Consider the following 23,810-nt stretch of genomic DNA (forward strand, 5'->3'; position numbering starts at 1 on the left):
ATAAATAAATAAAAAAAGCACACATTTAAGCAGAAAATCACGAATAATCCTAACAATACACAATAATTATCTGTAATATTTTTATTATTTTTTATTTACTGTCCAACAATTATTTTCATCAAAAGCAGCATAAATTTAAGACAGTAGCCTACAGCAAACACTGTAATGTATTTATCTTTTGATAATCAGGATGATGTCATGTTCCAGATGTGTGACAGTCCTGGATGTATTTGAATGTGTGTCTAAATAAAACAAAATAAGACAATCTATAATATTCAAAAACACTGTATTTCAATAATACAATTTGTTGAATTGTTGTAGACTAGGCCTACAATGTTGAAGCTAGAGATATACAGTCCTGCTACTTTCTAATCAATTTATAAGTAAGTGCTCCCACTACCGCCACCAGGGCGCCGACACTAACTAGCAGCGCCGGGAGTTCAAAGGTCGAGGTGGCAAGCAGGTCTGCCTTTGAAACAACCTCTTCCGAAGATGACGTTGTGTGGTCTTGAGACACGCTAGGCTCATTACTAGATTCAGAAGTACGAGACTCCTCTGACAGTGTGACTGCAGAGTGTGGGAGATCATCTAAAACCTGTGACATGATTTCAGGTACGGAAAGAGATCCCATCGTGAAATCTAACGGCTCGGACAGAAGACGGGTGTGAGTGAAAAATGGCTCAGAATCCACCTCTGTCTCAATTTCCTCCGCACACATCAGTTCCCCTGTCTGTGGAGGCTTGAGATCTGATTCTGCAGCAGATCCAATCCCCGCCAGCTCCCTATCGCTCTGAAGGTCTTCTTCATCATCTGACTCCGCCCTCTCGTGGAGCTCCGCCTCTAAGTGGATGATGTCAGAGGTGGAGGAGTGGTTCTCGCTGTGGTCCTCTTGAACTAGAACCATCTCACTGGTTTCTAGACTTCTGAGCTCTGTCTCCATGTCGCTAACAGACGTCCAGGACTCAGCCAGACCTGCTGTCTGCCAGCGGCCCGAACCACTGCTGCTCTCCTCCAGGCTTGAGGTTAGATCCCGGGGAGGGTCGGGACCCGCAAACTGCCGGTCCGCAGACAGGATGGAAGATCTTTTTGAAAATCCCCTCTTAAAATATGACTAAAGTTCACAGGTTCTGTCTTCAGTGAGTCCTAAAGATAATAGACAGAATTAATTCATGTAGATGGTGTACGTAATTTGTTGTGAAAAAGAGACCAAACCAAATTGAACAAAACATGAGCAAAGAAATAAATGGGGGCCAGGAGTATTTACCAGATCTGATTTGTGTCCATGACAAATTACAAAGAATTACAAACATCCTTGTCTGTTGTCATGTTCTGATCTATGTATAGGCCAGTAAGCGCATATCTGACTGGCTATGCCTATATATATATCTCCAACTGTTCACATGTCAGATATTTCACATGGCATGACATGATCATGGTTCAGGTCATATCTTACTCTTTTAGGACCAAATTTTTATTCACTTTGTCAGATTAATCGATGTCTAAACTCATAAATCTCCCACCGACACACTACTGCCATTAATTTAGTGTCCAATCCCATTAATGAAGGACATAACATGATGGGAACAGCAGTTCGAGCTTGAACCAGCAGCGCCGCTTCAGTCACGGCACAGTGAAAACATCTGCAGCGTCAACAGTCGGATTGTGAAGAGATAGTAAACTAAGATCAAAGGTCAAAGTGCATAAAGGGATCAGATGTGCAAGAAATACATGGTGTAGCATTTTAAATTTGAGGGCAGAAGAGATGGCTGAACGTGACCCAGTGGACAGAATGAGAAACAGTTTCCGACTGTTTCATCACAAGAGGAAAATGACACATGTTATACTTTTGTATGAACCTCTTCAAACCAGCAGGAATAATTAGTAAAGTGTGGCTGAAGGTCCTTCTGTAACAAGGCAGTTAATAAAATACTATCCTCATATAAAACATAAATAGCCTATAAAACTGTGATAGAAAAGATGCTATAGCAACTTATAGCACTTCAGATGTACCTGTTAGATTCTCTTACTACCCATATGGGAAATTTATATAATTGATATGAAGCAACAAATAAGTCCAAGCAACACATGGACTATTTTGTCATTCACTTTTCTGTTAGAGACAGGAGAATACACCCCTGTATATGTCATTTGATATTCTCTAAGAGGAGCTATTGAAAACAGATCTTACCTTGTCTGAGCATAGAGTTTAGTCAGGAAATGAATGCAGACTGAGGCTTGAATAAATACAGAGGAGGGGTCACTGGAGCTTATGGGCTTTACTGCAACAGAATGCTATTCAGCACCTCCCTTTGGCTGTCCCCTATATCCCACCCCCTATCCCATTACATCTGTCCGACTCATGCGGACATGGCAAAGTGGTAAAAACTCATATCGGCCCATTAACCTTATTCTGGTCCATGACACATTGTTCAATCTGCCCTACTTTCAAGGACATGTAGTCCTGTTAGCTTGACATGTGTTTGTTTAAAAAAGTTAGAATAGATTCTACCTTGTGATAAAGGTTGCTGTTATTTTTTGTTGGGGTTTTTCATAATTAAACCTTCATAATGACCTTCAGCAGAATTTAATCACTTTTTTTAAATGATTTATGAAATCAGTTCCCCTTGAGTCCTATCGCAGACAACCAAAATGTGTCCAAATGTTTCATTATTCAATTGTCCATTTTCTATTTCATCTTATGTGTGCTATTTTATCATTTCAAACTTTTGGGTGAAATGGTTTGATTTTATTATTAATTATTTTGTCGAAGGTTCAAAATAAAAAGCCCTACACGCGCACTGTGATCTGATTGGTTCCCGGAGAAGAAACACGCGTCATGTGACGTATGTGTCATCGTTGACTGAGAATCAGCTGATCCTTCCAGTCTATTTTCACGACTCTGACACAGTCACGATCGACCACTTTCATACAATTTTGTTCGTTTTTAAATCTTTAGGCTTTTCCAAAAATATTCGAACGTCTTCATAAATATAAAACGTCTCTCCTTTGCCGCGACGCGAGCTTTTTCTGTCGGTGGAGTTTAAAATCCTCTTACAGTAGCAGCAGCAGCAGTCATGGCGCTCAGCGATGCCGACGTCCAGAAGCAGGTGAAAACGCGTTCAAATGCATCATTTAATCTTCATTACAGCATAACATTATAGAAAGAGTAATCATTCAGTGCTTTGCTAAATGCATTGTTTTTTGACGAGCCTGACAGGAGCATCGTGATATAACAAGACGATGTGGCCTTCAAGGTTGTTCGTCATTTATTCATTAGACACGCGCTAGCATCACGAGACCTATCTAACAGTGAATTTATATGAATGCATTTAATGGGTGTATTAAAGTGAATTGTTGTATATGAAAACACGCACATATGCATAATGGATCAATAAGGTAAAATTAAATCAATCATCCCAAAGGCAAATACATCAAAGTGGTGTGATGAAATAATATCAAATCATATGTATCACAAGATACAGAATGCAGATGATGCAAAATATGAAGATGTAGGATGTTCTGCATAGTAATAGCATTTATGAAACCCACTAAACACACACACACACACACACACACACACACACACACACACACACACTAGACGGACACATTCCACATTCATGTGATGAGGTCAGAGAGGCAGCTACTGTAAACTTGTTTAGTCATATTTAGGATTATTTGTTTTGATAAAGAAAATGCATGTGCCTGCATTTACAGTTTCATTCTGATTTACACTGATTTCAGGTTCCATAAAAGCCTTTTCCCCATTGATATTAAATTGTTCTCCTATCATTTTCCATTTCTTCCAGATCAAGCACATGATGGCTTTCATTGAGCAGGAAGCCAATGAAAAAGCAGAGGAGATTGATGCAAAGGTCAGTTTTGTTTAGCTTTAAATTATTCCATTAATTTAGAACAATACAATGCTATAGTGGAAATGATGTAATATACTGATATGATGAGTGACCCCCCTGCAGGCAGAGGAGGAGTTCAACATTGAGAAAGGTCGGCTGGTTCAGACCCAGCGCCTGAAGATTATGGAGTATTATGAGAAGAAGGAGAAGCAGATCGAACAGCAGAAGAAAATGTGAGTGCGACTTCCTCTAACCTAAGCCATTTGATGGCCAAATCATGGAAATTCCCAGTTTCCTCAAAATCTGTTACTCAAACAAGCGTATCATGTTGTAAAGCGGTTTCAGATCATTTGGATATTTATGAAATAATCTGATTGTGAATTATTTGTCCCTAATAATGTTTAAATTGTTTGCTTCCTCTCCACAGTCAAATGTCCAACCTAATGAACCAGGCCAGGCTGAAGGTCCTGAAGGCCCGTGATGACATGATTTCGGTTAGTTCATGTTCTCTTTTGTGGCACATTAAACCTTTAACAAAATAAACAAAACATTGGGTCCGAGTTTCTGTTGTCTGTTTATACAGCAGTTTGAATTCTGTGCTCTTTAGGATTTGCTAAACGACGCACGTCAACGACTAGCGAATGTAGCCAGAGATCCATCCAGATACGCTGCTTTGATGGATGGACTCATCCTGCAGGTGAGCAATAAATAATACATGGTGTAGCAAATCAGCTCTGTCAAAGACTTTCTGTGAGTTTTATGATCTAATATTCTCATTTTTTCAGGGTTTTTACCAACTCCTGGAACCCAAAGTGACCATCCGTTGCCGCAAACAGGACGTAGGCATAGTGCAGGTCTGTGGATGTATATTCAATGACAACTAAAACCATAAAAAAAACCTAAATAAAATAAACTTTATCTGAAACAAAAATATGACAACAATAAGACAACATTTCTCATTTTTATTTAGTTTAACTTGATGTACTAAATAACTAAAACATTATTAAATACCAAATAGAATTTTTTTATGTGATATTCCAATTTTGCGCTGAAGCTAAATTTGCAACTTTGGATGGAAACACAGCTACTGATATAAAAAAAACACTTAGGAATATAAAAAAACATAGGAAACTGAAAAAACATAGGAATATAAAAAAAACATTTCCATTTTTTTTTTCATTTAGCAGACACTTTTATTTCAAAGCGACTTAAAAATGTTTTGTTAGGCTGCTGTGCAGAGAAACATCCCCATCTACAAGGCAGCTGTGAAGGACAATCTTGAAGTGCGCATTGACCAGGACAACTTCCTCTCTCCAGAAATGTGAGCACCTACGCTTCCTGAGCAGTTCCTCATTTATAAAATTAGCCTAAACAATTTTAGCTCTCTTTTTTATCTTTGTAATGGATGTGTGTGTGTGTTTTCTGTGTAGCTCTGGTGGTATTGAGCTGTATAATGCTGATGGGAGGATCAAAGTGTCCAACACTCTGGAGAGCAGGCTGGACCTCATGGCACAACAGGTATGCAGCATTTGGGCTGAGAAGATTATTAAAAGTTACTTTAAAAAGTAAAGTGTTATAATATTGTTACTCCCTAAAAAAGTAACTAATTGTGTTACTTGGTTATTATTATTGGAAAGTAATGTTACGTTACTTTTGCATTACTTTTTTTTCACCTGAGCTGGGCTTAGATTTTTGTTTTTTAATAACAAACAAAAAAAGTTATATTTTTGGCAAACGTCAAGGCCCTTTCACATGCAGGAGAAAAAAGTTAAATATTCTTACTTTAGCAATAAAAACAAAACAATTTAACACAAATGTGATGTTTAAAGCTTATGGTTGAATTGGATCATCGTTGTCAGCAGCAAAGACATTGGTAAATAAAGGCAAGGCAAGTGTATTTATATAGTACATTACATACACAGTGGTAATTCAAAGTGCTTTACATAGAAAAGGAGTTAAAATAATCACAACATATACATTAGAAACAAAAATATCTTGCATAAGAAATAAAAATAACACTTAAGTTCAGTTCGGGGCATCCCAAGTGGGAATAAATGGATGAATTTTGAATTATTTTCAGGTTTACTAAATAATTTACTGTTTTTATTCATTTTCAGGAGTACTGAATCTGTTTTTGTGCAAGTGAGATGAATGAATGCATGTTCACATTTATTTTCGAACTGCAATATCACAAGGCTTCTGCATTTTACCACCAATTTCTCTCAACATGGTGACAGGAAAAGGTGTCAGACAATAAATGTGACAAAGTAACTTGCGTTACTTATTTGAAAAAGTAACTTGTGCATTATTTGACTAGTTACTTGAAAAATGTAATCTGATTACTTAACACTGAGAAGCAGGGTTAAATAAATGGTAGAATTTTGATTTGGTTTTGATTTCTTTTCAGATGATGCCTGAAATCCGAGTTGTCCTGTTTGGTGCAAACCAGAATCGCAAGTTCATGGACTGATTCTCATTCCTAGAGGAACCCTTTTAGAACCACGGTGGAACGCCATTGTTTGATGTATTTTATTTTCAATCTGATGTTAATGACTCCATTCCTGTGTCTGTATTTAAGAAAATATCATGTCTATGTGTGTGTTCTGTATGTGGTGATTCAATATTGCTGTAAAATATAGCGTTTTGATTGGCTGCTGGATCTCCGGTCCTGAACATCTTGTGTTTGATTCCGAATGCAGCTGGAATATAACATGTTTATGTTTACAGAAACGTTAAAAACTTGTGTAGAAATTCCAAAGCTCTCATTAGATTGCAAACAGAACCTGAGAACCATTTAGATGACAACTACATCTTGAACATCCCACAAAATGGTGACACAGAGTTGACTATTACAATCTATTGAGTTGAATTTTATTCGCTGTCCTTTACTGTGGTGCAGAGCATGACTTGTATATCAGAACCAAACGTGTCTGTTAACACTGCAAAGATTATATTGATGTGAAAATGACATAATGAAAAACAATATAGACCAGATCTTCTCCCACTGTCTATGTCTAATGATTCTATTGTGTGGATGGTAAATGGGTAAATGTCAGTCATTTGAGGAATGTCATAATGAGAAGGCTCTTATTCTACGAGTCATTTAAGATTTCACAGTATGTCACATGCTCTATTGTCGTCACATTCGCTGTCCTCCAGATTGAGGAACTTAACATGCAGAAACAAGGCAGCTGAAATGCATGCTCTCTGAACGTAAGACAAATAGCAGGGAACAAAAAGGGACTAATGAGTGAAATAAACTTGAAGGTAAGGAGTTCTTTGTTATTTATAATCAATAGTAATATTTTAAGGAATGCTGTTTTCTTATTGCTGAGGTTTTCTTTATTAGATTTTTAGAAATGTCAGTTATTTGATTACTGTAAAGGTTAAGGGTCAAGCAACCATATTAAAATAATATTAACCATACTAAGGAAATAGTGAGATCGAACATAACCTGTGTTGGATATAATGATAATTATGATGTAGGTTACATTTTGATAAAGTACGAAGTAATAATAATGCTTATTGTTTATTAATAAAATGGATGTTCAAAGCGAGAACAAAGCGAGTTAAAATGCAGCAGCAAGTGAATTTAGACCCTTTTATGCATTTCACAGAATGACTGCAAATAAATTAAGTTGACATTAGATTATTGTCCTGACCTTTGATTGAGACGTTAAAATAGGAAAAGGGCAAAAAATAGACAAGTTAATACTTGCATCCAAACCATTCAAATAAGAAAACAATTTGATTTAAATATTTAGCAAGATGCGTAAGAGAATCTCCAGATTGCAGCTATGAACTTCAAGCTTTTAGTTTAGTCAGCATTTAATTTTGTATCAACACAATCATATCCAATGCAAAGTGAAATGGTTTACAAAATGAAGCCATCAGACACATTGGATAAAGACAAATCGCTTAAAAAAAAATAACAAGCATAGAAATATCACTCTCTCTTGTCTCAGGATCTCTGTACGAGCATGAGGCATCTCTTCTGGTGTATCTTCAGCAGGACATCTCTGATCGTGCTGATGTTACAGTGTATCAGAGAGTGTAATCCAATGCCAGACCCCCATCAGAGGGATCTAATGCTGAAGCAGGAGATCTCCCAGCAAGTAGGGGGCAGTGTGGAGCTCACTCCTGCTGAACTGAAGTTGGATTCAATCCTACACCAGCTAAAGCTAAAGGAAATGGTTTATTCACCTTTCCCACCGGCCAATCACTTCTTCAAAGTGCGGCACGTCGTGCAAAATAGCCCTGTCTTCAAACTACTACAGAAAATGCCAAAGGGTAAAAACTGGTTATATGTTTGGGACGTGTGATTGACATGACTAATGAAATCACTGAAATGGTTTGAAAAAATAAATAAAACAATTTGGGGCACATCTGTCCTTCAGATGACAAAATGACTCTGTGCCTTACAGGTGCTGCCCTTCACATCCACAACTCCGCTATGGTGAGTGTGGAATGGCTGGTGCTGAATGCGACATACAGGCCTCATTGCTATATCTGCTTCACGTGGGACGGGTCACTGAAGTTCCTTTTCTCTACTTCTATGCCATTTCCACGTTTTGGATGCTTTGTCTGGAAACGGCTAGACCTGCTGAGGGCCAGCCTCAGTGATGTCACTGCCTTCGATAACAGGTGATCAAACCTATTTCAACATCAGGCATAAAATAACCACTGGTACAAAAATAGCAGTGGTATCAGCAACATTAATCTACATCAATAGCAATAATCAACGGCAGCACTGTGTGTGTGTGTGTGTGTGTCCCCTAAAATATTCATATTTAATCATAACCAGTTCCAAAACCAACAAACTGAAAATAGACTAATAACATGAATTCAATTTCTCAGTTTAATGCGGAATCTTACACTCTTCACGGAAGACCCGGAGACGTCTTATCCAACACAAGATGCAGCGTGGGACAGGTTCGAGAAGATTTTTATGGCTCTGTCTGGGCTGATCTACTATGCACCTGTTTTTAACGACTACATTTACGAGGCTCTGACGGAGCTTTACAAAGACAACATCATGTACGTGGAGCTGAGGGTTGGACAGTCCAAGGTTTGCGACTGTTAAACCACATTACAATATTAAGTTTATACAGTGTCTAATCTCTTGGATGAAAAATAACTAATTTGCGAACAGATTGCATGTTTTAATTTTGTTTTGGAGGTCTCCTACAATCATTTAAGTCCAAAAAAGGCTTTCATTTTCTCACAAAATACAATGCAGCATCACCTTGCCGTGATAAAGGACTCATGCCAAGTAAGAATATGCCTACTTCGTACTTCTATTATATACAGTATATGAAAAACAGTATGTGAGCCAAGTAGTATGTCCAAATTCAAAGCATTCAAGAGTAGGTGAAAAATACCCAGATTCTGAAATGTACATTCGACTTTATATCCTATGAGGCTACGGGAGAGGATATGTGACTGGAAGTGACGTGATGCAATGCTGTGGGTCACATGACAATGAAAAGAAGTCAGAATTTCATTCATATTACACATTTGTACTATATAGAACATACTTTTTTATCGGTCACGGAGTAAGTTTAAAAACAAATGTAGTTCCACTACCAACAGTTAGCAATTTAGGACGCTGTGTTCTGATTGCTCTGATTGGTCAGACGGCCCAGTCTATTGTGATTGGTCTACTGCTTATAGCGTGTCGGAAACAAATCGACCATTACTATATCTGAATTTAAGCTCTGGCTCTTCCTCAGCACTTGATACACAGTGATGCGAACAGTAACACTGGCATCAGTTTTACCCTATCCATTTCAGTGCAAGTCCTGATCCTTTGGAAGAGCACGAACCAACCATTTGGCAGCCAATAAAAATCATAGGCAAATTTGTTCCAAACCTACATAAGTTCATGTAGGAAGTTAGACTGTAATTATTGACGACTTGCAGTTCAGAATCGCTCTTTCTTTTGGGAGACAATAACTTTGATCTTTGAAACTTTGCTGACCTTTTGGATTCAGAAACAGGCAACAGCCATATTACACATTACATAAACGTTAATATCAAAACAGCACAACAGGGGCACTTCAAATACTGTCCCTTACAGACTGGTCATGTACAGTAAGCAAATCCATGGACAACCCTTGTCTAAATTAAAATCCTGAAAACCATGTTTATTTTTTACTGTCCTGAAAACAAACTATAATGATTTTATGTTTAGGCGTATGAACTGGATGGCACTACTCATGACAGAGCGTGGTCTCTGGAGGTCTACAGAAACATCACTGAGCTGTTCAGAGCAAAACATCCAGACTTCATTGGAACTCGTATAATTTTCACTGTCCACAGGTAAAACTACATCGCATTCAATTTTTATGCTCTGTTCCCTTTCCTGTTTTAATCCAAATACATTTACCAACCATTCAAAAATCATAATTAAATATTACTTCTGATGTAAGCGTGTATGTTCAGTTTTGTGTTTTAAAATGCTCTTTTTTTACAATAATTTCATTCAGTCACTTTAATGATTATTGTTTAAAAAATATACACAAATTTTGTAAATTATGATAGCATTAGACTAAAGGGGTGACATATCTGATTATGGATGAGATTATGAATAAAAATGCTTCCTTAAAACATCATGATGTAATTCTAAAAGCAAAGAAATGCCATTAATGAATGCAAAGTTGAAAGAAACATTTTAGTGAACTCTCCGTTCAAAAAGATGATTTATATTGCCTAGGATTTTGTTTTGACAGAAGGTTTAATATACTTTTCTGCTGATCTGAATGCACACACAGGAATCTTTATGCATATCAAGTGAAGTGGGCAGTGCAAGAGACCATTGAAATGCAGCGAAAATATCCAGACATGGTCGCTGGATTTGACCTGGTAATCTCACCCTTGACCTAAATTAGGCTAAAATCCATAGTTATTTTTAAAAGTATGCTTAGGTTCTTCACACGGAAATTGTTGGGCTTGATCAGGACCCCAGCACGTAACAATAGTATTACTTTTCTCTGATTTGATCAATTTATTGCTGTAGGTAGGTCGTGAAGACACAGGAAGATCTATCTGGTATTTCCGAGAAGCCTTGTCACTCATTTCAGAGATGGAAACACAACTACCTTTCTTTTTCCATGCTGGAGAAACAGGTCAGTATTTGTACTTAGTCCATGTTGTCTGTCAGGCCTTGTCTTTCTATAGCTGTTTGTTGATGTTCTCAAACACAATTAGGTTTGAGAACAATCAACAATCTCCAAAAAGGAGAACCTTGTCTTGCGTTTTCCAGTTTCTGAGTTAATTGTATTTTGATAAAGTGATGAGAGAAGCTTTTTGAAATCACAAACACAAATACTCGCCCCGAATCACTGGTGCGAATTTTGAAACAAATTTTCCTCAAAGGTTTCGAAAGACCCCATCACTATTTTGCCATTACTTTAATAAACATCTGCATTTGATCCATCTCTACCTTGTCTCGGAGTTCGCCACATTAGACTATGGGTGTTTGCTTTTAGATTTGGATGGTACGGATGTGGACAGGAACGTTTTAGACGCTTTGTTGTTCAACACCAGCCGCATTGGACATGGCTTTGCGTTGGTACATCATCCTCTGGCCAAGCAGCTCTCCAGAACGAGAGGGGTGGCAGTGGAATTGTGTCCCATTTCCAACCAGGTATAATTTTTTTGTACTTCGCATCGTGTGATTAAAAACGTTATTTGGACAGACTTAGCAGAATTATAGTGTTTCTGGTAAAATAAACTATGTTTTGTTTTCTCCAGGTGCTAAAGCTAGTCTCAGATCTGCGAAACCACCCCGCTGCGACACTAATGTCAGAAGGTCATCCCATAGTGGTGAGTTCTGATGATCCCACCTTATTCGGGACCACTGGGCTCTCCTATGATTTCTACCAGGCCTTTGTGGGTATTGGAGGACTAAGTGCAAACCTGGGCACTCTGAAGGAGCTAGCGATGAATTCAATCAGGTCCAGATTTATTCATACACTTTCATTTGAGACATAATTTCAGTTATGTAGAAGATGAGTTTAAGGTTGCATTTCCCCCCTTTTTAACAGGTACAGTTCTTTGTCACCACAACTACAGGACAAAGCTTTGACGATATGGCAGGAAAAGTGGAATAAGTTCGTAGCAGATAATTCATAACCATGAAAAACAGAAGAGGAGTATTATTTTATTATCATTACCGAGCTAACAGGAAAATGTATCAATCCTTTGGCTAACATTCTGGCAAGGTTCTCACAAAGCGTTGAACAAACGTTCTTCCAGTAATGTTAATATAACATTTGTTCAAAGTTCTCTGGTCTTTAATAGATTTCTCAAAACGTGAGCACAAAAACATTTATACATCGTTTTAGGGTTCCACTATTCTACTGATTAGAATAACTTTGCAACTACATGTCAACTTATTCAACTAACCCTAACAAGTCTAACACTTTAATGGGAGTTAGTTGACATATTGTTGCAAAGTTACAGTTTAGTTAGTAGAAGTGAACCATCAAAATAAAATTTGACTGTTACCCATTTTGGTTGGATGTTCGTCTAACATATTTTAAATGTTACGGAATGTTTTGAGAACATTCAAAAGTAACCTTCCCATAATGTTTCCAATTTAATAAAATGGAATGTTCCCTTATTGTCTATGTTCAGAGAACATTCAGAAATAACATTTTGCCAACTTAATGGGAATGTTAGTGAAAAGTTTTTATTTTTTTAATATTATGTACATAGGGATGCACGACTTGGCCAAAAAATAAATAAACTGTAATTATTTTGTCATTTATAACTCTGAAAATCATTGTTTTTCTCTCTAATCCTCTTTTTTATTTCTCATCAGATAAAATGTTTTTGTGCCATTTTTCTTTCAGTTTATAGCTGCATTCACATTTTTGTTTCTCCAATGTGCTCCAACATGTCAGCTGTTATTATATGTTATATGTTGAGTTTCAAAAATCCTGAATTACTTGTTTTATCCTCCAGTGCTGGTTTCTGCATTCCTGAATAAAAACGTTTTGTACGTTCTGCTCAGCACTGACCTCCAGACAGCGTTTGGTGTCTCTGTTCTGAATGGCCTGTCCCTGAAAATCAAACAAGATGAAGAAATTATTTTCATACAATGAAATATATTGCGAATTGAGATATACCACAGTATTCTCTCAGTATTTGGGGTTTGTTCACCTGTTTGAAGTCCCAGTACATGTGTTTTTGTTTTTCAGTGTCTGAACACCAGGACAGCTCCGGAAACCTGCCTGAGCCGGGATCAATTAGACAGCGCTTCCGATCATGTAAAAGGGTCGGCAGGGGATCAGCAAGTATCTCACCACTTGCCGTATAGTAAAATACCTGTGTGAGAAGAGATTAAAGTATAAAATATTCTCAAATATTCCTAAAAAAAAAAAAATACAGATTAGGGATTATACCTGGGAGGTCAAGAAATGACATGGATATAAAATGGGAGTGTTCTTCTCAGATGGTCCCTTATCTAAACATAAACTTGTTTGCAGATCATTAATCAGCTGTGGAGATAAAAAGGGTGTTATATTAAACCTCTCTCATTTAAAACTCATTCATTTGTTCATTCAATCAATCTCTTTATTTGTCCCCATATGAACTATGAAGACAGTTTGATAGACTATCAAGTAGGCATTACATCATACCTCCCTCATTAAGAACCTTTGAAGATACTGGTAAACACACACTAATACACTTAACACATAATTACCCATACCCCAACACCTTACTATCGTATTTAAAAACTTAAAGGGTTAGTTCACCCAAAAATGAAAATTAAGTCATTAATTACTCACCCCCATGCTCTACCAACCCCGTAAGACCTTCGTTCATCTTCGGAACACAAATAAAGATATTTTTGATTGAATCTGAGAGCTGGATCAGTCCTACATAGACTGCCTAAGGGACTGGCTCTTGACGGCCCATAAAGTCATTAAAGAAAAGGTTTAAATATTCCATGTGCCTACAGCGGCTCACTTATAAGTTTATCAAGTGAGACTACTTTTTGTGCGGAAAAAACATAAATAACGACTTTATTCCACTATTCCATTACTTCCTTATGGGCGCATGCGCGAGAACTGAGACGAGGACGTTCTCATTCGTCTACTTTTTGTTACCGGCTGCTCTTACGGGCTGCTTTTACCGCCCCCTACCGTATAAGATGATGTGCTGATATAGCTGGAAGCGCAAAACTTTCTGTTTACAAGCAGAGGAAGATGCGCGCTGTACATACGCTTTTCAATTAGCGTATTTTCCGTACTACAAGGTGCACTTAAAAGCCTTTAATCTTCTCAAAAAACGACAGTGTTCCTTATAATCCGGAGCGCCTTATATATGGATCATCATTTTATACGGTAGGTGGCGGTAAAACTCCTAAGCGGAGCAGCCGGTAACAAGAAGTAGACGAAGGAGAACGTCCTCGTCTCAGTTCTCGCGCATGCGCCCATAAGGAAGTAATGGAATAGTCGAATAAAGTCGTTATTTATGTTTTTTTCACACAAAAAGTAGTCCCGTCGCTTGATAAACTTATAAGTGAGCCGCTGTAGGCACATGGAATATTTAAACCTTTTCTTTAATGACTTTATGGGCCGTCAAGAGCCAGTCCCTTAGGCAGTCTATCTAGGACTGATCCAGCTCTCAGATTCAACCAAAAATATCTTTATTTGTGTTCCGAAGATGAACGAAGGTCTTACGGGGTTGGAACAGCATGTGGGTGAGTAATTAATGACTTAATTTTCATTTTTGGGTGAACTAACCCTTTAATTGCTTGAGGCACAAATGAAGATTTAGATCTATTTTTGGTAAATAGAGGAAGGCAGTATCGTCGCTCAGATGGCAGCAGTTCATAGAATCATATGTCACTCACCACTCCATAACCAAGTAAATCATTCCTAGGATTTAATGCCGTATAGACATTTTCCAGATACCATTTGAATGGTTTGCATTTCAGCCTCTCTCTCAGTCTCTTTCTCTCTGAAACATCACCAATGTCTACCCCATGGTTCTGTGGGAAAAGGAGAGAAAAATATCATAAATCTAATGAAGATCCAAGGCAATTTAACATTTCAAACCTCAAAATCGATACATCAAGACTCCTAAAACTGGTTTTGAACATCCAGAATTTGAGTGACTGAATCATTTCATGAGATCTACCTGTATGGGGACACCCCAGGCGATGTGGACATTTTTTTTGTATTCGTCCATCCAAACTTCTGCCACTCTGAGGGCATTTCTCTTCATAACTTTACTAAGGTCAGGCATGTAGGGTTTGTGTGCTCTTTCAATGTGGGCAACTTTAGAGCAGGGAACAATTTCTATACTTCCTCCACACAGCCACACCTGAGCCCGAGAAAAAGCAACACTGAATATAGTATAACATATAGAGTTTAATATAATATAATATAAATCAGTAGAATGATCATGTGCTTTACCCGAATTCCTAGTTCAACATTCTCTCCTCCGTACACCTGCATCCCTCCATCCAGAGTCCCAATCTCACCGAAGAACAGACGATCAACCACAAGTATTCCCATTACGGAGGGACTCCTGGAGAACAGGAGAGTCACGAACGCGCATCAGAGAACAAAGCAAGGTGACCATTTGAGCTTATAAAACTTCAACTTTTGAAGCCTGGGTGCTTCTCATTGATGGAGCTGACATAAACATTCAGCTTTGTCTTCAGCTCTTCTATGGAATACATACATCCAGAATGACTAGCTCAGTGTGTTTTACAATATGCATCTGAGACTACAGGATTTGATGAGGTTTTGAGAGAAAGAAACCATTTGTGCTGTGGTCGTCCACCAGTATGATCTCTTTGAGCAGGTGGGCTGGAGTTCTGTTGATGATGCTGCAAATGGCTCTTTGAATGACAGACAGAGCCTCATCCAGATAAATCAGTACCACGCTGATGGTGGGCAGATTGTTCGGATATTCACGGCCAATGCATCTACAGAACAATGACAAAAGGAAAATTGATGAATCCATCAAGAACGTCAAAGCATTTCCATGAACGTTCGAAACTCACCTGTGGTCTCGGGTGTCCGGCAGCTCCCGGTCCAGAGGGATCTGGTCACTGAGGAAGGCATTATAGCCGTATTTCTGAAAGAGATCCTCAGCCTTCCTCTGGTCGTCCTCAGAAAGTTCCACAGTCCATTTCATGAAGAGATACGAGTTTGGAAACAGCTTCTTTGCAGGTTTCTGTTCATTTCTTATTTTGAGGCTTTTCTCTTCTGCAAAAACGTTTGTGTACGTCAATAAAATTTGTTAGAATTGAAACCTTAAAGCTCATATTAACAGATTTCTGTTGTTTGATCTATTTTAAAATCATTGTCTACAATCACTTTAATGACTTGAATACAATCCAACCAAGTTTCTTCAAAACAGTGATTTAAATAATATTGTGTATGACAATTAGTGTTATTTTTCTCAGAAATTAAAAAAAAAAATCATTTAAAAAGAGATTTCCCTAGTGGCATAGTAACAGCTGGCTTCATTTTTTTAAAGCACTAAATTGCATTGCTGATGGAAAACCTTTGCATGATGCATTGCATATATATCAAGACAGGCAGGCAGACAGACAGAAATATCTTATTTTATGTTCCACAGAAGAAAATAAAAACATATAGGTTTGAATGACATAAGGTTGAGTTATGAATTTCCATTTTTGAGTGAATTAAAATAAATCAATTTTGGTTTCCTGACAACTTTAAAGAGTGCTTAACCCTTTATGACCTGCCATAGAACAGTTCCACCAGAGTATATCTTTCTATTTTTACATGCTGTGCTGTCATTCTTTTGAGCATTTTCATATGCCATACATCAAAATAATCCTCACTTTCTCTACTTTCTTGAAGGCTATGTTTGTAATAAATCAATAGTACCTAGATAAATATCTCAAAAGTGCAATAAACAAAAAGAAAAACATTTTTTTTTTAAAAAAAAAAAATTCTACATATTTTATTCAATACAAAAAAAAAGATAAATGTCAACCTCAAACTTGTCAAAGAGAAAAATGTGCATGAAACGGTTTAAAACTATACAGAATTGATTTGAACTGTTTACATCAATTAGTTTTTAAGATACACTCATTCAAAAAAGGGAGTAAAATGCCATATGTAAAATATTCAATTACATTTGTGGTCAAACAGATAACATTTTGCTTTTGAATATTGGTTGAACATTGAATTGGTTAGAATATAAATTAAATAGACCCTGTCGGAACAATTAATAATAAAATAAATATAAAATAAATAAATAAAGGCGATGAGCAGACGGAACTCGGTGCGTCCATAGACATAATTATGTCTATGGGTGCGTCCGTGTACTTTCATATTGACATAACGTTGCGCGCATGCGCCCACGTGTGTGTGTGTGTGTGTGTGGGGGGGTGTGTGTGTGTGTGTGTGAATGTGTGTGTATTTGCGAGTGTATAAACGAGAAAGAAATTATAAAATGAAGCAATTGTAAAAAGACAATAATGATAAGGAACATATAGCAGATGGGAGTCAAGTGCGAGTCAAACCTATTTTATGAGTCAAACGACGCAGCTTCTGACGTCACTACATGCGACACAAGCTGGGGTCATAGTGTACAGGAAGTGATGTCGTGATCCGTTTTTTTTTTTTTATTAAATCTTAACAATACAAACAGTAAGACACAAATAAAGTCATTAATACAGAAAACACAAACTTAAACAAAAACAGAGCCAGGGGAAGCTTCAAATAAACTACATTAAAGATAGAGCATAACTGAATGGTTTTAGCAGCCTTCTTATTTTGTGAATCATAAATGGATTTGATGTACTGTTCTGTCTCTTTACCAAAAGCAATAAAGGAAGGTTTTGAATTACTAAATTTGGCTTTGTGAATATGATATTTTCCTAAAATGATCAATAGATTAATTAAGTATATTTCTTTCTGTTTTTTACCTTTGTCAACATGGAGACCAAACAGCACATCCCCCCATAACAAAGAAAAATCAGCAATGAGTTTAACAGAAATATTTCGGGCCAGATCTTTCCAGAAACTGATGGTGTAGGGACATTGCCAGAACAGGTGTACCATTGTTTCAGGAACTATAAAGAGCAGTCAACACAAATGTCAAGCTTAAACCTTAGAAGATATTGCTTAGCAGGATAATACCTATCATTTTGAAAGTGATTTCTCTTACTTTATTTGTAAGGAGGTATTTGTAAGGAAGGGTCCAAATAATCCCCCAATTCAGGTTATCAACAAAGTTAGACCAATAGGGAACAACGTTAGGGATGCATGTGACATCTCTCTGGAATAAAGAGCGAATATTCTTATTATTATTCCTCGTTGTGATTGCGAAACAAATATTACCAACTGAGGTTAACTTAGGGTCCAAAGCTGGTAGGTAAAGAGGTTTTCCAGTCCCTTTTAAGAGAGTTAAGATACCAGAAGGGATGGCATCCAACAATTGCGAACTCTTGGGGTGATCGAAATGCCAAAAATGCGAAGGAATTCAGAATAATTCAGCAATAAGCCATGATCGTTTAATAGTTGGGATACTAGAATAATGTTATTATTAAACCAGGTTTTAAACTTATAACTTATATTAAACTTATATGTTTCATATACTAGTATATAACCGAAGCTGTAGATTGTACATTTAAACATTTCTCGTTTTTAGTGTTTTTAGCTTAGTAGCATAGCATTTATCCGATGATTCGTGCTAGCTGAGATTTACCGCAGTTTATACTGCCTTACCGTATTCGAAATGCAATTATAATGTTTACTGTTTTTGTCTTAACCCCTTAACTGTCACCGTCCTGGTACCGGGACGCCTAACTTTACTTCACTATATTTCTATTAAATCCTAATCTAATTATGACAAATTATATATTTTTGGAAAGGTCTAAGACTTCTAATTAAATATTCGACCCCTGTTTTGTGTTAAAAATTATGTAGGAAGAGTAATTAATGAATTTATGACAAGAGTGCACCTAAAAAAATCTGCATCATAACAGGAGGTCTGACCTTTGTCACAAAAAGTTGATGCACCCACTTTTAATCATTGAAACTTCTGTTTTTATGCTAAAAGTTCATAATAAAACATATAATCTAGTATTTTTCATCAAAAAATAAAAATTATAGTATAACATTATCCTCTAAAATTATAATATATATGTATATATTATCCTCTAAAATATAATAATATTTTTTATCACCTTTTTTTATTATATCACATATTTTAGTAGTTATCATAAATTAGGTATCATTTGAAAGCTTATAAACTCAGAATTCATCCTGTGAAAACCATTTCATAATTGAATGTTGCGTTACCATAGAAACGGTACTTATTTTATGAGGCTCCTCCCCTTTTTGGCATCCTTATATTTCATAATTTATGATCAAAACCTTTTCTAATCTTGACAAAACACATATTGTCAGAAAGGTCTGAGTCTCAAGGTTCCAAATTTTGTAACAAAATTGATTTTTGGACAGAACTGTATTAATTTATTAAGGCAGAATGTACACAACTATATTCAATGGAATTCAATGGCACCCGGTGGCTATTTTTGGTACTACGCCTAAACAAAATCTCATGGGAACTTCAACTTTTGTGATATCAACTTCAAATTTGGAACATAACTTGGTTAGATTTATGGCTTTGATTTTATAGTAATTTTAGAGTAAAAATATTTTGTAAAATATATATTTTATATAAAATAAAAAATATATAGTACAGTATATTTGATTTACTGTGAATTAAAACTTCCATAACTTTTTCATACTTTCATTTTTTGAAGTGTTTTCACTTCAGCAATAATCTGCTGAGTGTTTTCTTTAAAACAAGACCAAACTTGGGTATATATTCCAAGGCATTCTTGAATTACAACCATTTAAGTGTGAATAGAGCATTTAACCCCCATTCTCAAAAAGGGGGGGTGACAGTTAAGGGGTTAATAATCAGTGCGATGTTGATAATTTGAATTGTTTGTCTAGCCTTGATTACAGGACAGTGTAACACAAATTACTGAATCACAAATCGTAATGTAATCATTATCAAACTTTATTCATAATTTTATTTTTTTATCCTGATTAATGAAAGAAATAGCATTTTCAGGTATGTTTTGCAACGTTAAGTTATTTGTTCTTAAACAATAAAGCATAATACTTTTTTTTAAATTACATTCATGTCATTTTGTGTTCTAATTCATATAATATGAATTGTTTGTCTAGCCTTGATTACAGGACAGTGTAATAAAAATTACTGAATCACAAATCGTATAATGTAATCATTATCAAACTTTATTCATATCATAATTTTATTTTTTATCCTGATTCGTGAAAGAAATAGCATTTTCAGGTGTTTTTTGCAACGTTAAGTTATTTGTTATTTAACAACATTTTTTAAAATTACATTCATGTCATTTTGTGTTCTAATTCATATGATTTGTCATAATTATTTCTTAAAACAGAACATCATACAATACAATAGCATCCAATGCAATAAAATTAGTGAACCAAAACTTACAGGCTATAAAAATGACATCTGATTAAATTACACAATACAATACTAAATGATTTCAACTGAATTATGAGATGTAATGGATTGTATTTTTATTAACACAGAACTACAAGCAAAATGAACATTTACATGGACATTTATAGAGCTTTTTAAAATACACAACAATACAGAACAGCTTTAAACAGACTGTAGGAAACTTTCATTTCCCAAATACTTTTGTGATAATCCTTCTGGCTATACAGTGTGTGAAGATCGAATGAAAATATCTTCATAGCTGTGTTAACAATGTTGAATGAACTGTAAGGTTAAATATTTTGAGAGACAGCGGGGTTTTTTTAGGTCCATCCTGGATTAACCAATTAGACTCAAATAGATGCAGTGTCTTTTGCTGTATATAAAGTTAAATCTGTAATTGATTCATATTGTTTGTGCAGTCAATTTTTTTCTTGAGGCCTCGATGATGCAGTCAGGTCATGAACCGTGGAGGCTGAGGAACTCTGAAAAACACACAAACATGCTGTAACACATGTCCAACATTATTTAGTAAACACAGAAAGAGAAAGTATCCTGTCAATTGTATCCTAACCAGGGGTGTTACTGGACCCCTGTGGAAGAGCAGTATATTGTCCATGATGAAGTGCATACTTCAGTGTTTCCCAACCCTGTTCCTGGCGGCACACCAACACTGCGTGTATTCTTTGTCTCCTCAAACACACCTGATTCAACTCATCAGCTCATTAACCCATCTGATTATGAGCTGATGAGTTGAATCAGGTGTGTTTCGTAAGGGAGACAAAGAATACGCGCAGTGTTGGTGTGCCGCCAACCACTATGAAAAATACATTAATTTAATGGGCGAGTAGAATTTTGGAGAAATGTCCCAGGGGCTCCAAATTCAGCAAGCTGACCATTGGGCCCTCCCCGAGCGACATACTGAAAGCGCCAGGCTCTTGAGCGAAGTCAAAACATTGTCAGCCTCTAACCCTAACCCTTACGCTAACCCTAACTCACGGCCCCTTCTTTGACCTTGCGAATAAAAATATTTCGTTTTATATGCGAATAAAAATAAACTCTTAAATGATTTGATGAAGGGTGAGGGGCGATTTTTAGCAAAGGCCCTAGAGTTCCATGCTTCGGGGCCCTGCGTCAGGGGCCCCTAGAGAGTTGGAATCGGATATCCCAAGTTACCACGACCCTGCGTCTGCATACAGGGGCTGTCCCACGGGTAGGGATGGGACGGTATGAAAATTTCATATCACGATTATAGTGTCCAAAATAATCGTGATTATCAATATTATCACGGTTTTGTTAAAAATTTATGAAAGTGCTCAAAAAGAACTGATGCTCACACTGAAAACATTTCAACAAGTTTTATAATTGAAAATCAACAAACAACAAATAAAACAAGCCTCTCTATGCAGTTTTTAAGCAAGATTCTATAGACCCTTTTACAGTTGGTAAACATGGTGACGTTTTTTTGTGGGCGGAGCTTAGGTGGAGGCAGAAAGATCCGTCTGGCCACTTCACTAACGCTAGTTAGCAAGGATTGTTAGCTTGTTTTTTAACCATGACTGGAGAAAATCCGATATTATCTTAATGTGTAAGCTCACTCACTGTCCAGGACTGTGATTGTTATTTCCAAAAGTTATTTTTAATAGTTTTTTGTAAAACCCAAAATATGACCACACCTCAGATTTGGTCCTCTTAAAAGGCTGAAAAATCTCCTGAGCACAGTCACTGCCTTCCACCGTTCCTTCTCGAATAGTAATTTAAAAAAATATTGCGTGCTGCGCGCCTGCGTCAGACTGGCCGACAGGATTCAGTGAGTTATTAAAATCACGATAATCAAACACGGTTTTAATGATAATTAAATTTTAAACGATAATACTAACCGTCAGTACATTTTATCACGGTTTATCGTGAAACCGGTTATCGTCCCATCCCTACGCCACGGGCCATTAAAAAGGCATAGCGGTTTCACGGATGGGCCTTTTTCGGCCTCTGAACGAGGTCCCAGGGCCACCAAACTTAATTTCAAACAAAAAAAATCCTTGTAGCCTATATCTACTGCATTAAAAATGGACGCATACACAATAAAAAAGTTTGTTGTCCATGATGAAGTATGCCAGTGTTTCCCAACCCTGTTCCTGGCGGCACACCAACACTGCGCGTATTCTTTGTCTCCCTTACGAAACACACCTGATTCAACTCATCAGCTCATAATCAGATGGGTTAATGAGCTGATGAGTTGAATCAGGTGTGTTTGATTGAGGAGACAAAGAATACACGCAGTGTTGGTGTGCCGCCAGGAACAGGGTTGGGAAACACTGAAGTATGCACTTCATCATGGACAATATACTGCTCTTCCACAGGGGTCCAGTAACACCCCTGGTTAGGATACAATTGACAGGATACTTTCTCTTTCTGTGTTTACTAAATAATGTTGGACATGTGTTACAGCATGTTTGTGTGTTTTTCAGAGTTCCTCAGCCTCCACGGTTCATGACCTGACTGCATCATCGAGGCCTCAAGAAAAAAATTGACTGCACAAACAATATGAATCAATTACAGATTTAACTTTATATACAGCAAAAGACACTGCATCTATTTGAGTCTAATTGGTTAATCCAGGATGGACCTAAAAAAACCCCGCTGTCTCTCAAAATATTTAACCTTACAGTTCATTCAACATTGTTAACACAGCTATGAAGATATTTTCATTCGATCTTCACACACTGTATAGCCAGAAGGATTATCACAAAAGTATTTGGGAAATGAAAGTTTCCTACAGTCTGTTTAAAGCTGTTCTGTATTGTTGTGTATTTTAAAAAGCTCTATAAATGTCCACGTAAATGTTCATTTTGCTTGTAGTTCTGTGTTAATAAAAATACAATCCATTACATCTCATAATTCAGTTGAAATCATTTAGTATTGTATTGTGTAATTTAAAGGGTAATATTTAAAACAGATAAACAAATCATTTTTGTCACATTTCATTACAAAGCATATTAGAAACTCACCAACAGCGTATAAATGAGCCTCCAGTTTGTCCAGCTTGTTGAGGAGAAGTGCGCTGTGTAACGAGAAATTCTGCTGGACTTGGTGAAGCTGCTTCTCTTGAGTTTGGATTTTCCACTTTACAGAACTTATATAGAGAAACACCACAGCGACAAACAAGACTGGAAACAAACTCTTCAGACAGCTAACTCTCATGATGATCAGAAAAGCAAAATCAAGATGTTATCCTGCCTCCGGTTACCTGTTAGTCTGTGGGCACAGCCCATGTTAGATTTTGTGATGCCAAACATGATCACATTAATCTTGGGAAGGAGGAGACCAGGATATTGAATCCTGGTTAAACACTTAACCTCAATGATGTCATTCAGCAAAATGAACCAGTCTGACATAAGACCTTTAAATTAATTTTCTCATGCCATGTGTTTTTGATTGATTTTGATT

General features: G+C 36.8%; 4 protein-coding genes across 4 annotated transcripts; 2 read left to right on the plus strand and 2 right to left on the minus strand.

Moving 5' to 3' along the window:
• Window positions 1–66: 66 nt before the first annotated feature.
• Window positions 67–2,338, minus strand: LOC120476665 (uncharacterized). Its single transcript, XM_039667843.2, has 2 exons — window positions 2,189–2,338; window positions 67–1,143 (listed from the first exon to the last, which is right to left on the minus strand). Exon 2 carries the CDS (start codon window positions 938–940, stop codon window positions 362–364), a length of 579 nt encoding a protein of 192 aa, XP_039523777.2. The 5' UTR covers window positions 941–1,143; window positions 2,189–2,338; the 3' UTR covers window positions 67–361.
• Window positions 2,339–2,846: 508 nt separating this feature from the next.
• atp6v1e1b (ATPase H+ transporting V1 subunit E1b) lies at window positions 2,847–6,861 on the plus strand. Its single transcript, XM_039667833.2, has 9 exons — window positions 2,847–3,107; window positions 3,810–3,875; window positions 3,978–4,087; window positions 4,282–4,348; window positions 4,462–4,551; window positions 4,640–4,708; window positions 5,081–5,175; window positions 5,285–5,372; window positions 6,262–6,861. The coding sequence occupies exons 1-9, from the start codon at window positions 3,075–3,077 to the stop codon at window positions 6,322–6,324; spliced, it is 681 nt and encodes a 226-aa protein (XP_039523767.2). The 5' UTR covers window positions 2,847–3,074; the 3' UTR covers window positions 6,325–6,861.
• A 157-nt stretch (window positions 6,862–7,018) lies between these two features.
• Window positions 7,019–12,384, plus strand: ada2b (adenosine deaminase 2b). The gene is made up of 10 exons (XM_039667737.2): window positions 7,019–7,121; window positions 7,820–8,144; window positions 8,279–8,498; window positions 8,712–8,922; window positions 10,048–10,175; window positions 10,628–10,718; window positions 10,873–10,981; window positions 11,345–11,502; window positions 11,610–11,812; window positions 11,903–12,384. Exons 1-10 carry the CDS (start codon window positions 7,101–7,103, stop codon window positions 11,988–11,990), a joined length of 1,554 nt encoding a protein of 517 aa, XP_039523671.2. The 5' UTR covers window positions 7,019–7,100; the 3' UTR covers window positions 11,991–12,384.
• A 406-nt stretch (window positions 12,385–12,790) lies between these two features.
• On the minus strand, window positions 12,791–23,706 carry LOC120476592 (putative polypeptide N-acetylgalactosaminyltransferase 8). The gene is made up of 10 exons (XM_089127312.1): window positions 23,372–23,706; window positions 15,883–16,087; window positions 15,638–15,804; window positions 15,477–15,542; window positions 15,287–15,426; window positions 15,009–15,194; window positions 14,722–14,859; window positions 13,265–13,360; window positions 13,023–13,187; window positions 12,791–12,922 (listed from the first exon to the last, which is right to left on the minus strand). The coding sequence occupies exons 1-10, from the start codon at window positions 23,562–23,564 to the stop codon at window positions 12,791–12,793; spliced, it is 1,488 nt and encodes a 495-aa protein (XP_088983438.1). The 5' UTR covers window positions 23,565–23,706.
• Between the last annotated feature and the right edge of the window lie 104 nt (window positions 23,707–23,810).

The sequence above is a fragment of the Pimephales promelas genome, chromosome 24 (genome assembly GCF_988280905.1).
Source record: "Pimephales promelas chromosome 24, fPimPro1.hap1.1, whole genome shotgun sequence".
In the NCBI taxonomy this organism is placed as follows: Eukaryota; Metazoa; Chordata; class Actinopteri; order Cypriniformes; family Leuciscidae; genus Pimephales; species Pimephales promelas.

Coding starts and splice junctions, on each gene's coding strand:
- LOC120476665 (XM_039667843.2), bottom strand. CDS start 940: ATGGAGACAGAGCTCAGAAGTCTAGAAACCAGTGAGATGGTTCTAGTT.
- LOC120476592 (XM_089127312.1), bottom strand. CDS start 23,564: ATGAGAGTTAGCTGTCTGAAGAGTTTGTTTCCAGTCTTGTTTGTCGCT. Junction 15,805..15,882: donor CCGGACACCCGAGACCACAG/GTGAGTTTCGAA, acceptor ATTGTTCTGTAG/ATGCATTGGCCGTGAATATC. Junction 13,188..13,264: donor GTCATTTCTTGACCTCCCAG/GTATAATCCCTA, acceptor CTTCTCACACAG/GTATTTTACTATACGGCAAG.
- ada2b (XM_039667737.2), top strand. CDS start 7,101: ATGAGTGAAATAAACTTGAAG. Junction 8,145..8,278: donor ACTACAGAAAATGCCAAAGG/GTAAAAACTGGT, acceptor TGTGCCTTACAG/GTGCTGCCCTTCACATCCAC. Junction 8,923..10,047: donor TGAGGGTTGGACAGTCCAAG/GTTTGCGACTGT, acceptor TTTTATGTTTAG/GCGTATGAACTGGATGGCAC.
- atp6v1e1b (XM_039667833.2), top strand. CDS start 3,075: ATGGCGCTCAGCGATGCCGACGTCCAGAAGCAG. Junction 4,709..5,080: donor AGGACGTAGGCATAGTGCAG/GTCTGTGGATGT, acceptor ATGTTTTGTTAG/GCTGCTGTGCAGAGAAACAT. Junction 5,373..6,261: donor TGGACCTCATGGCACAACAG/GTATGCAGCATT, acceptor ATTTCTTTTCAG/ATGATGCCTGAAATCCGAGT.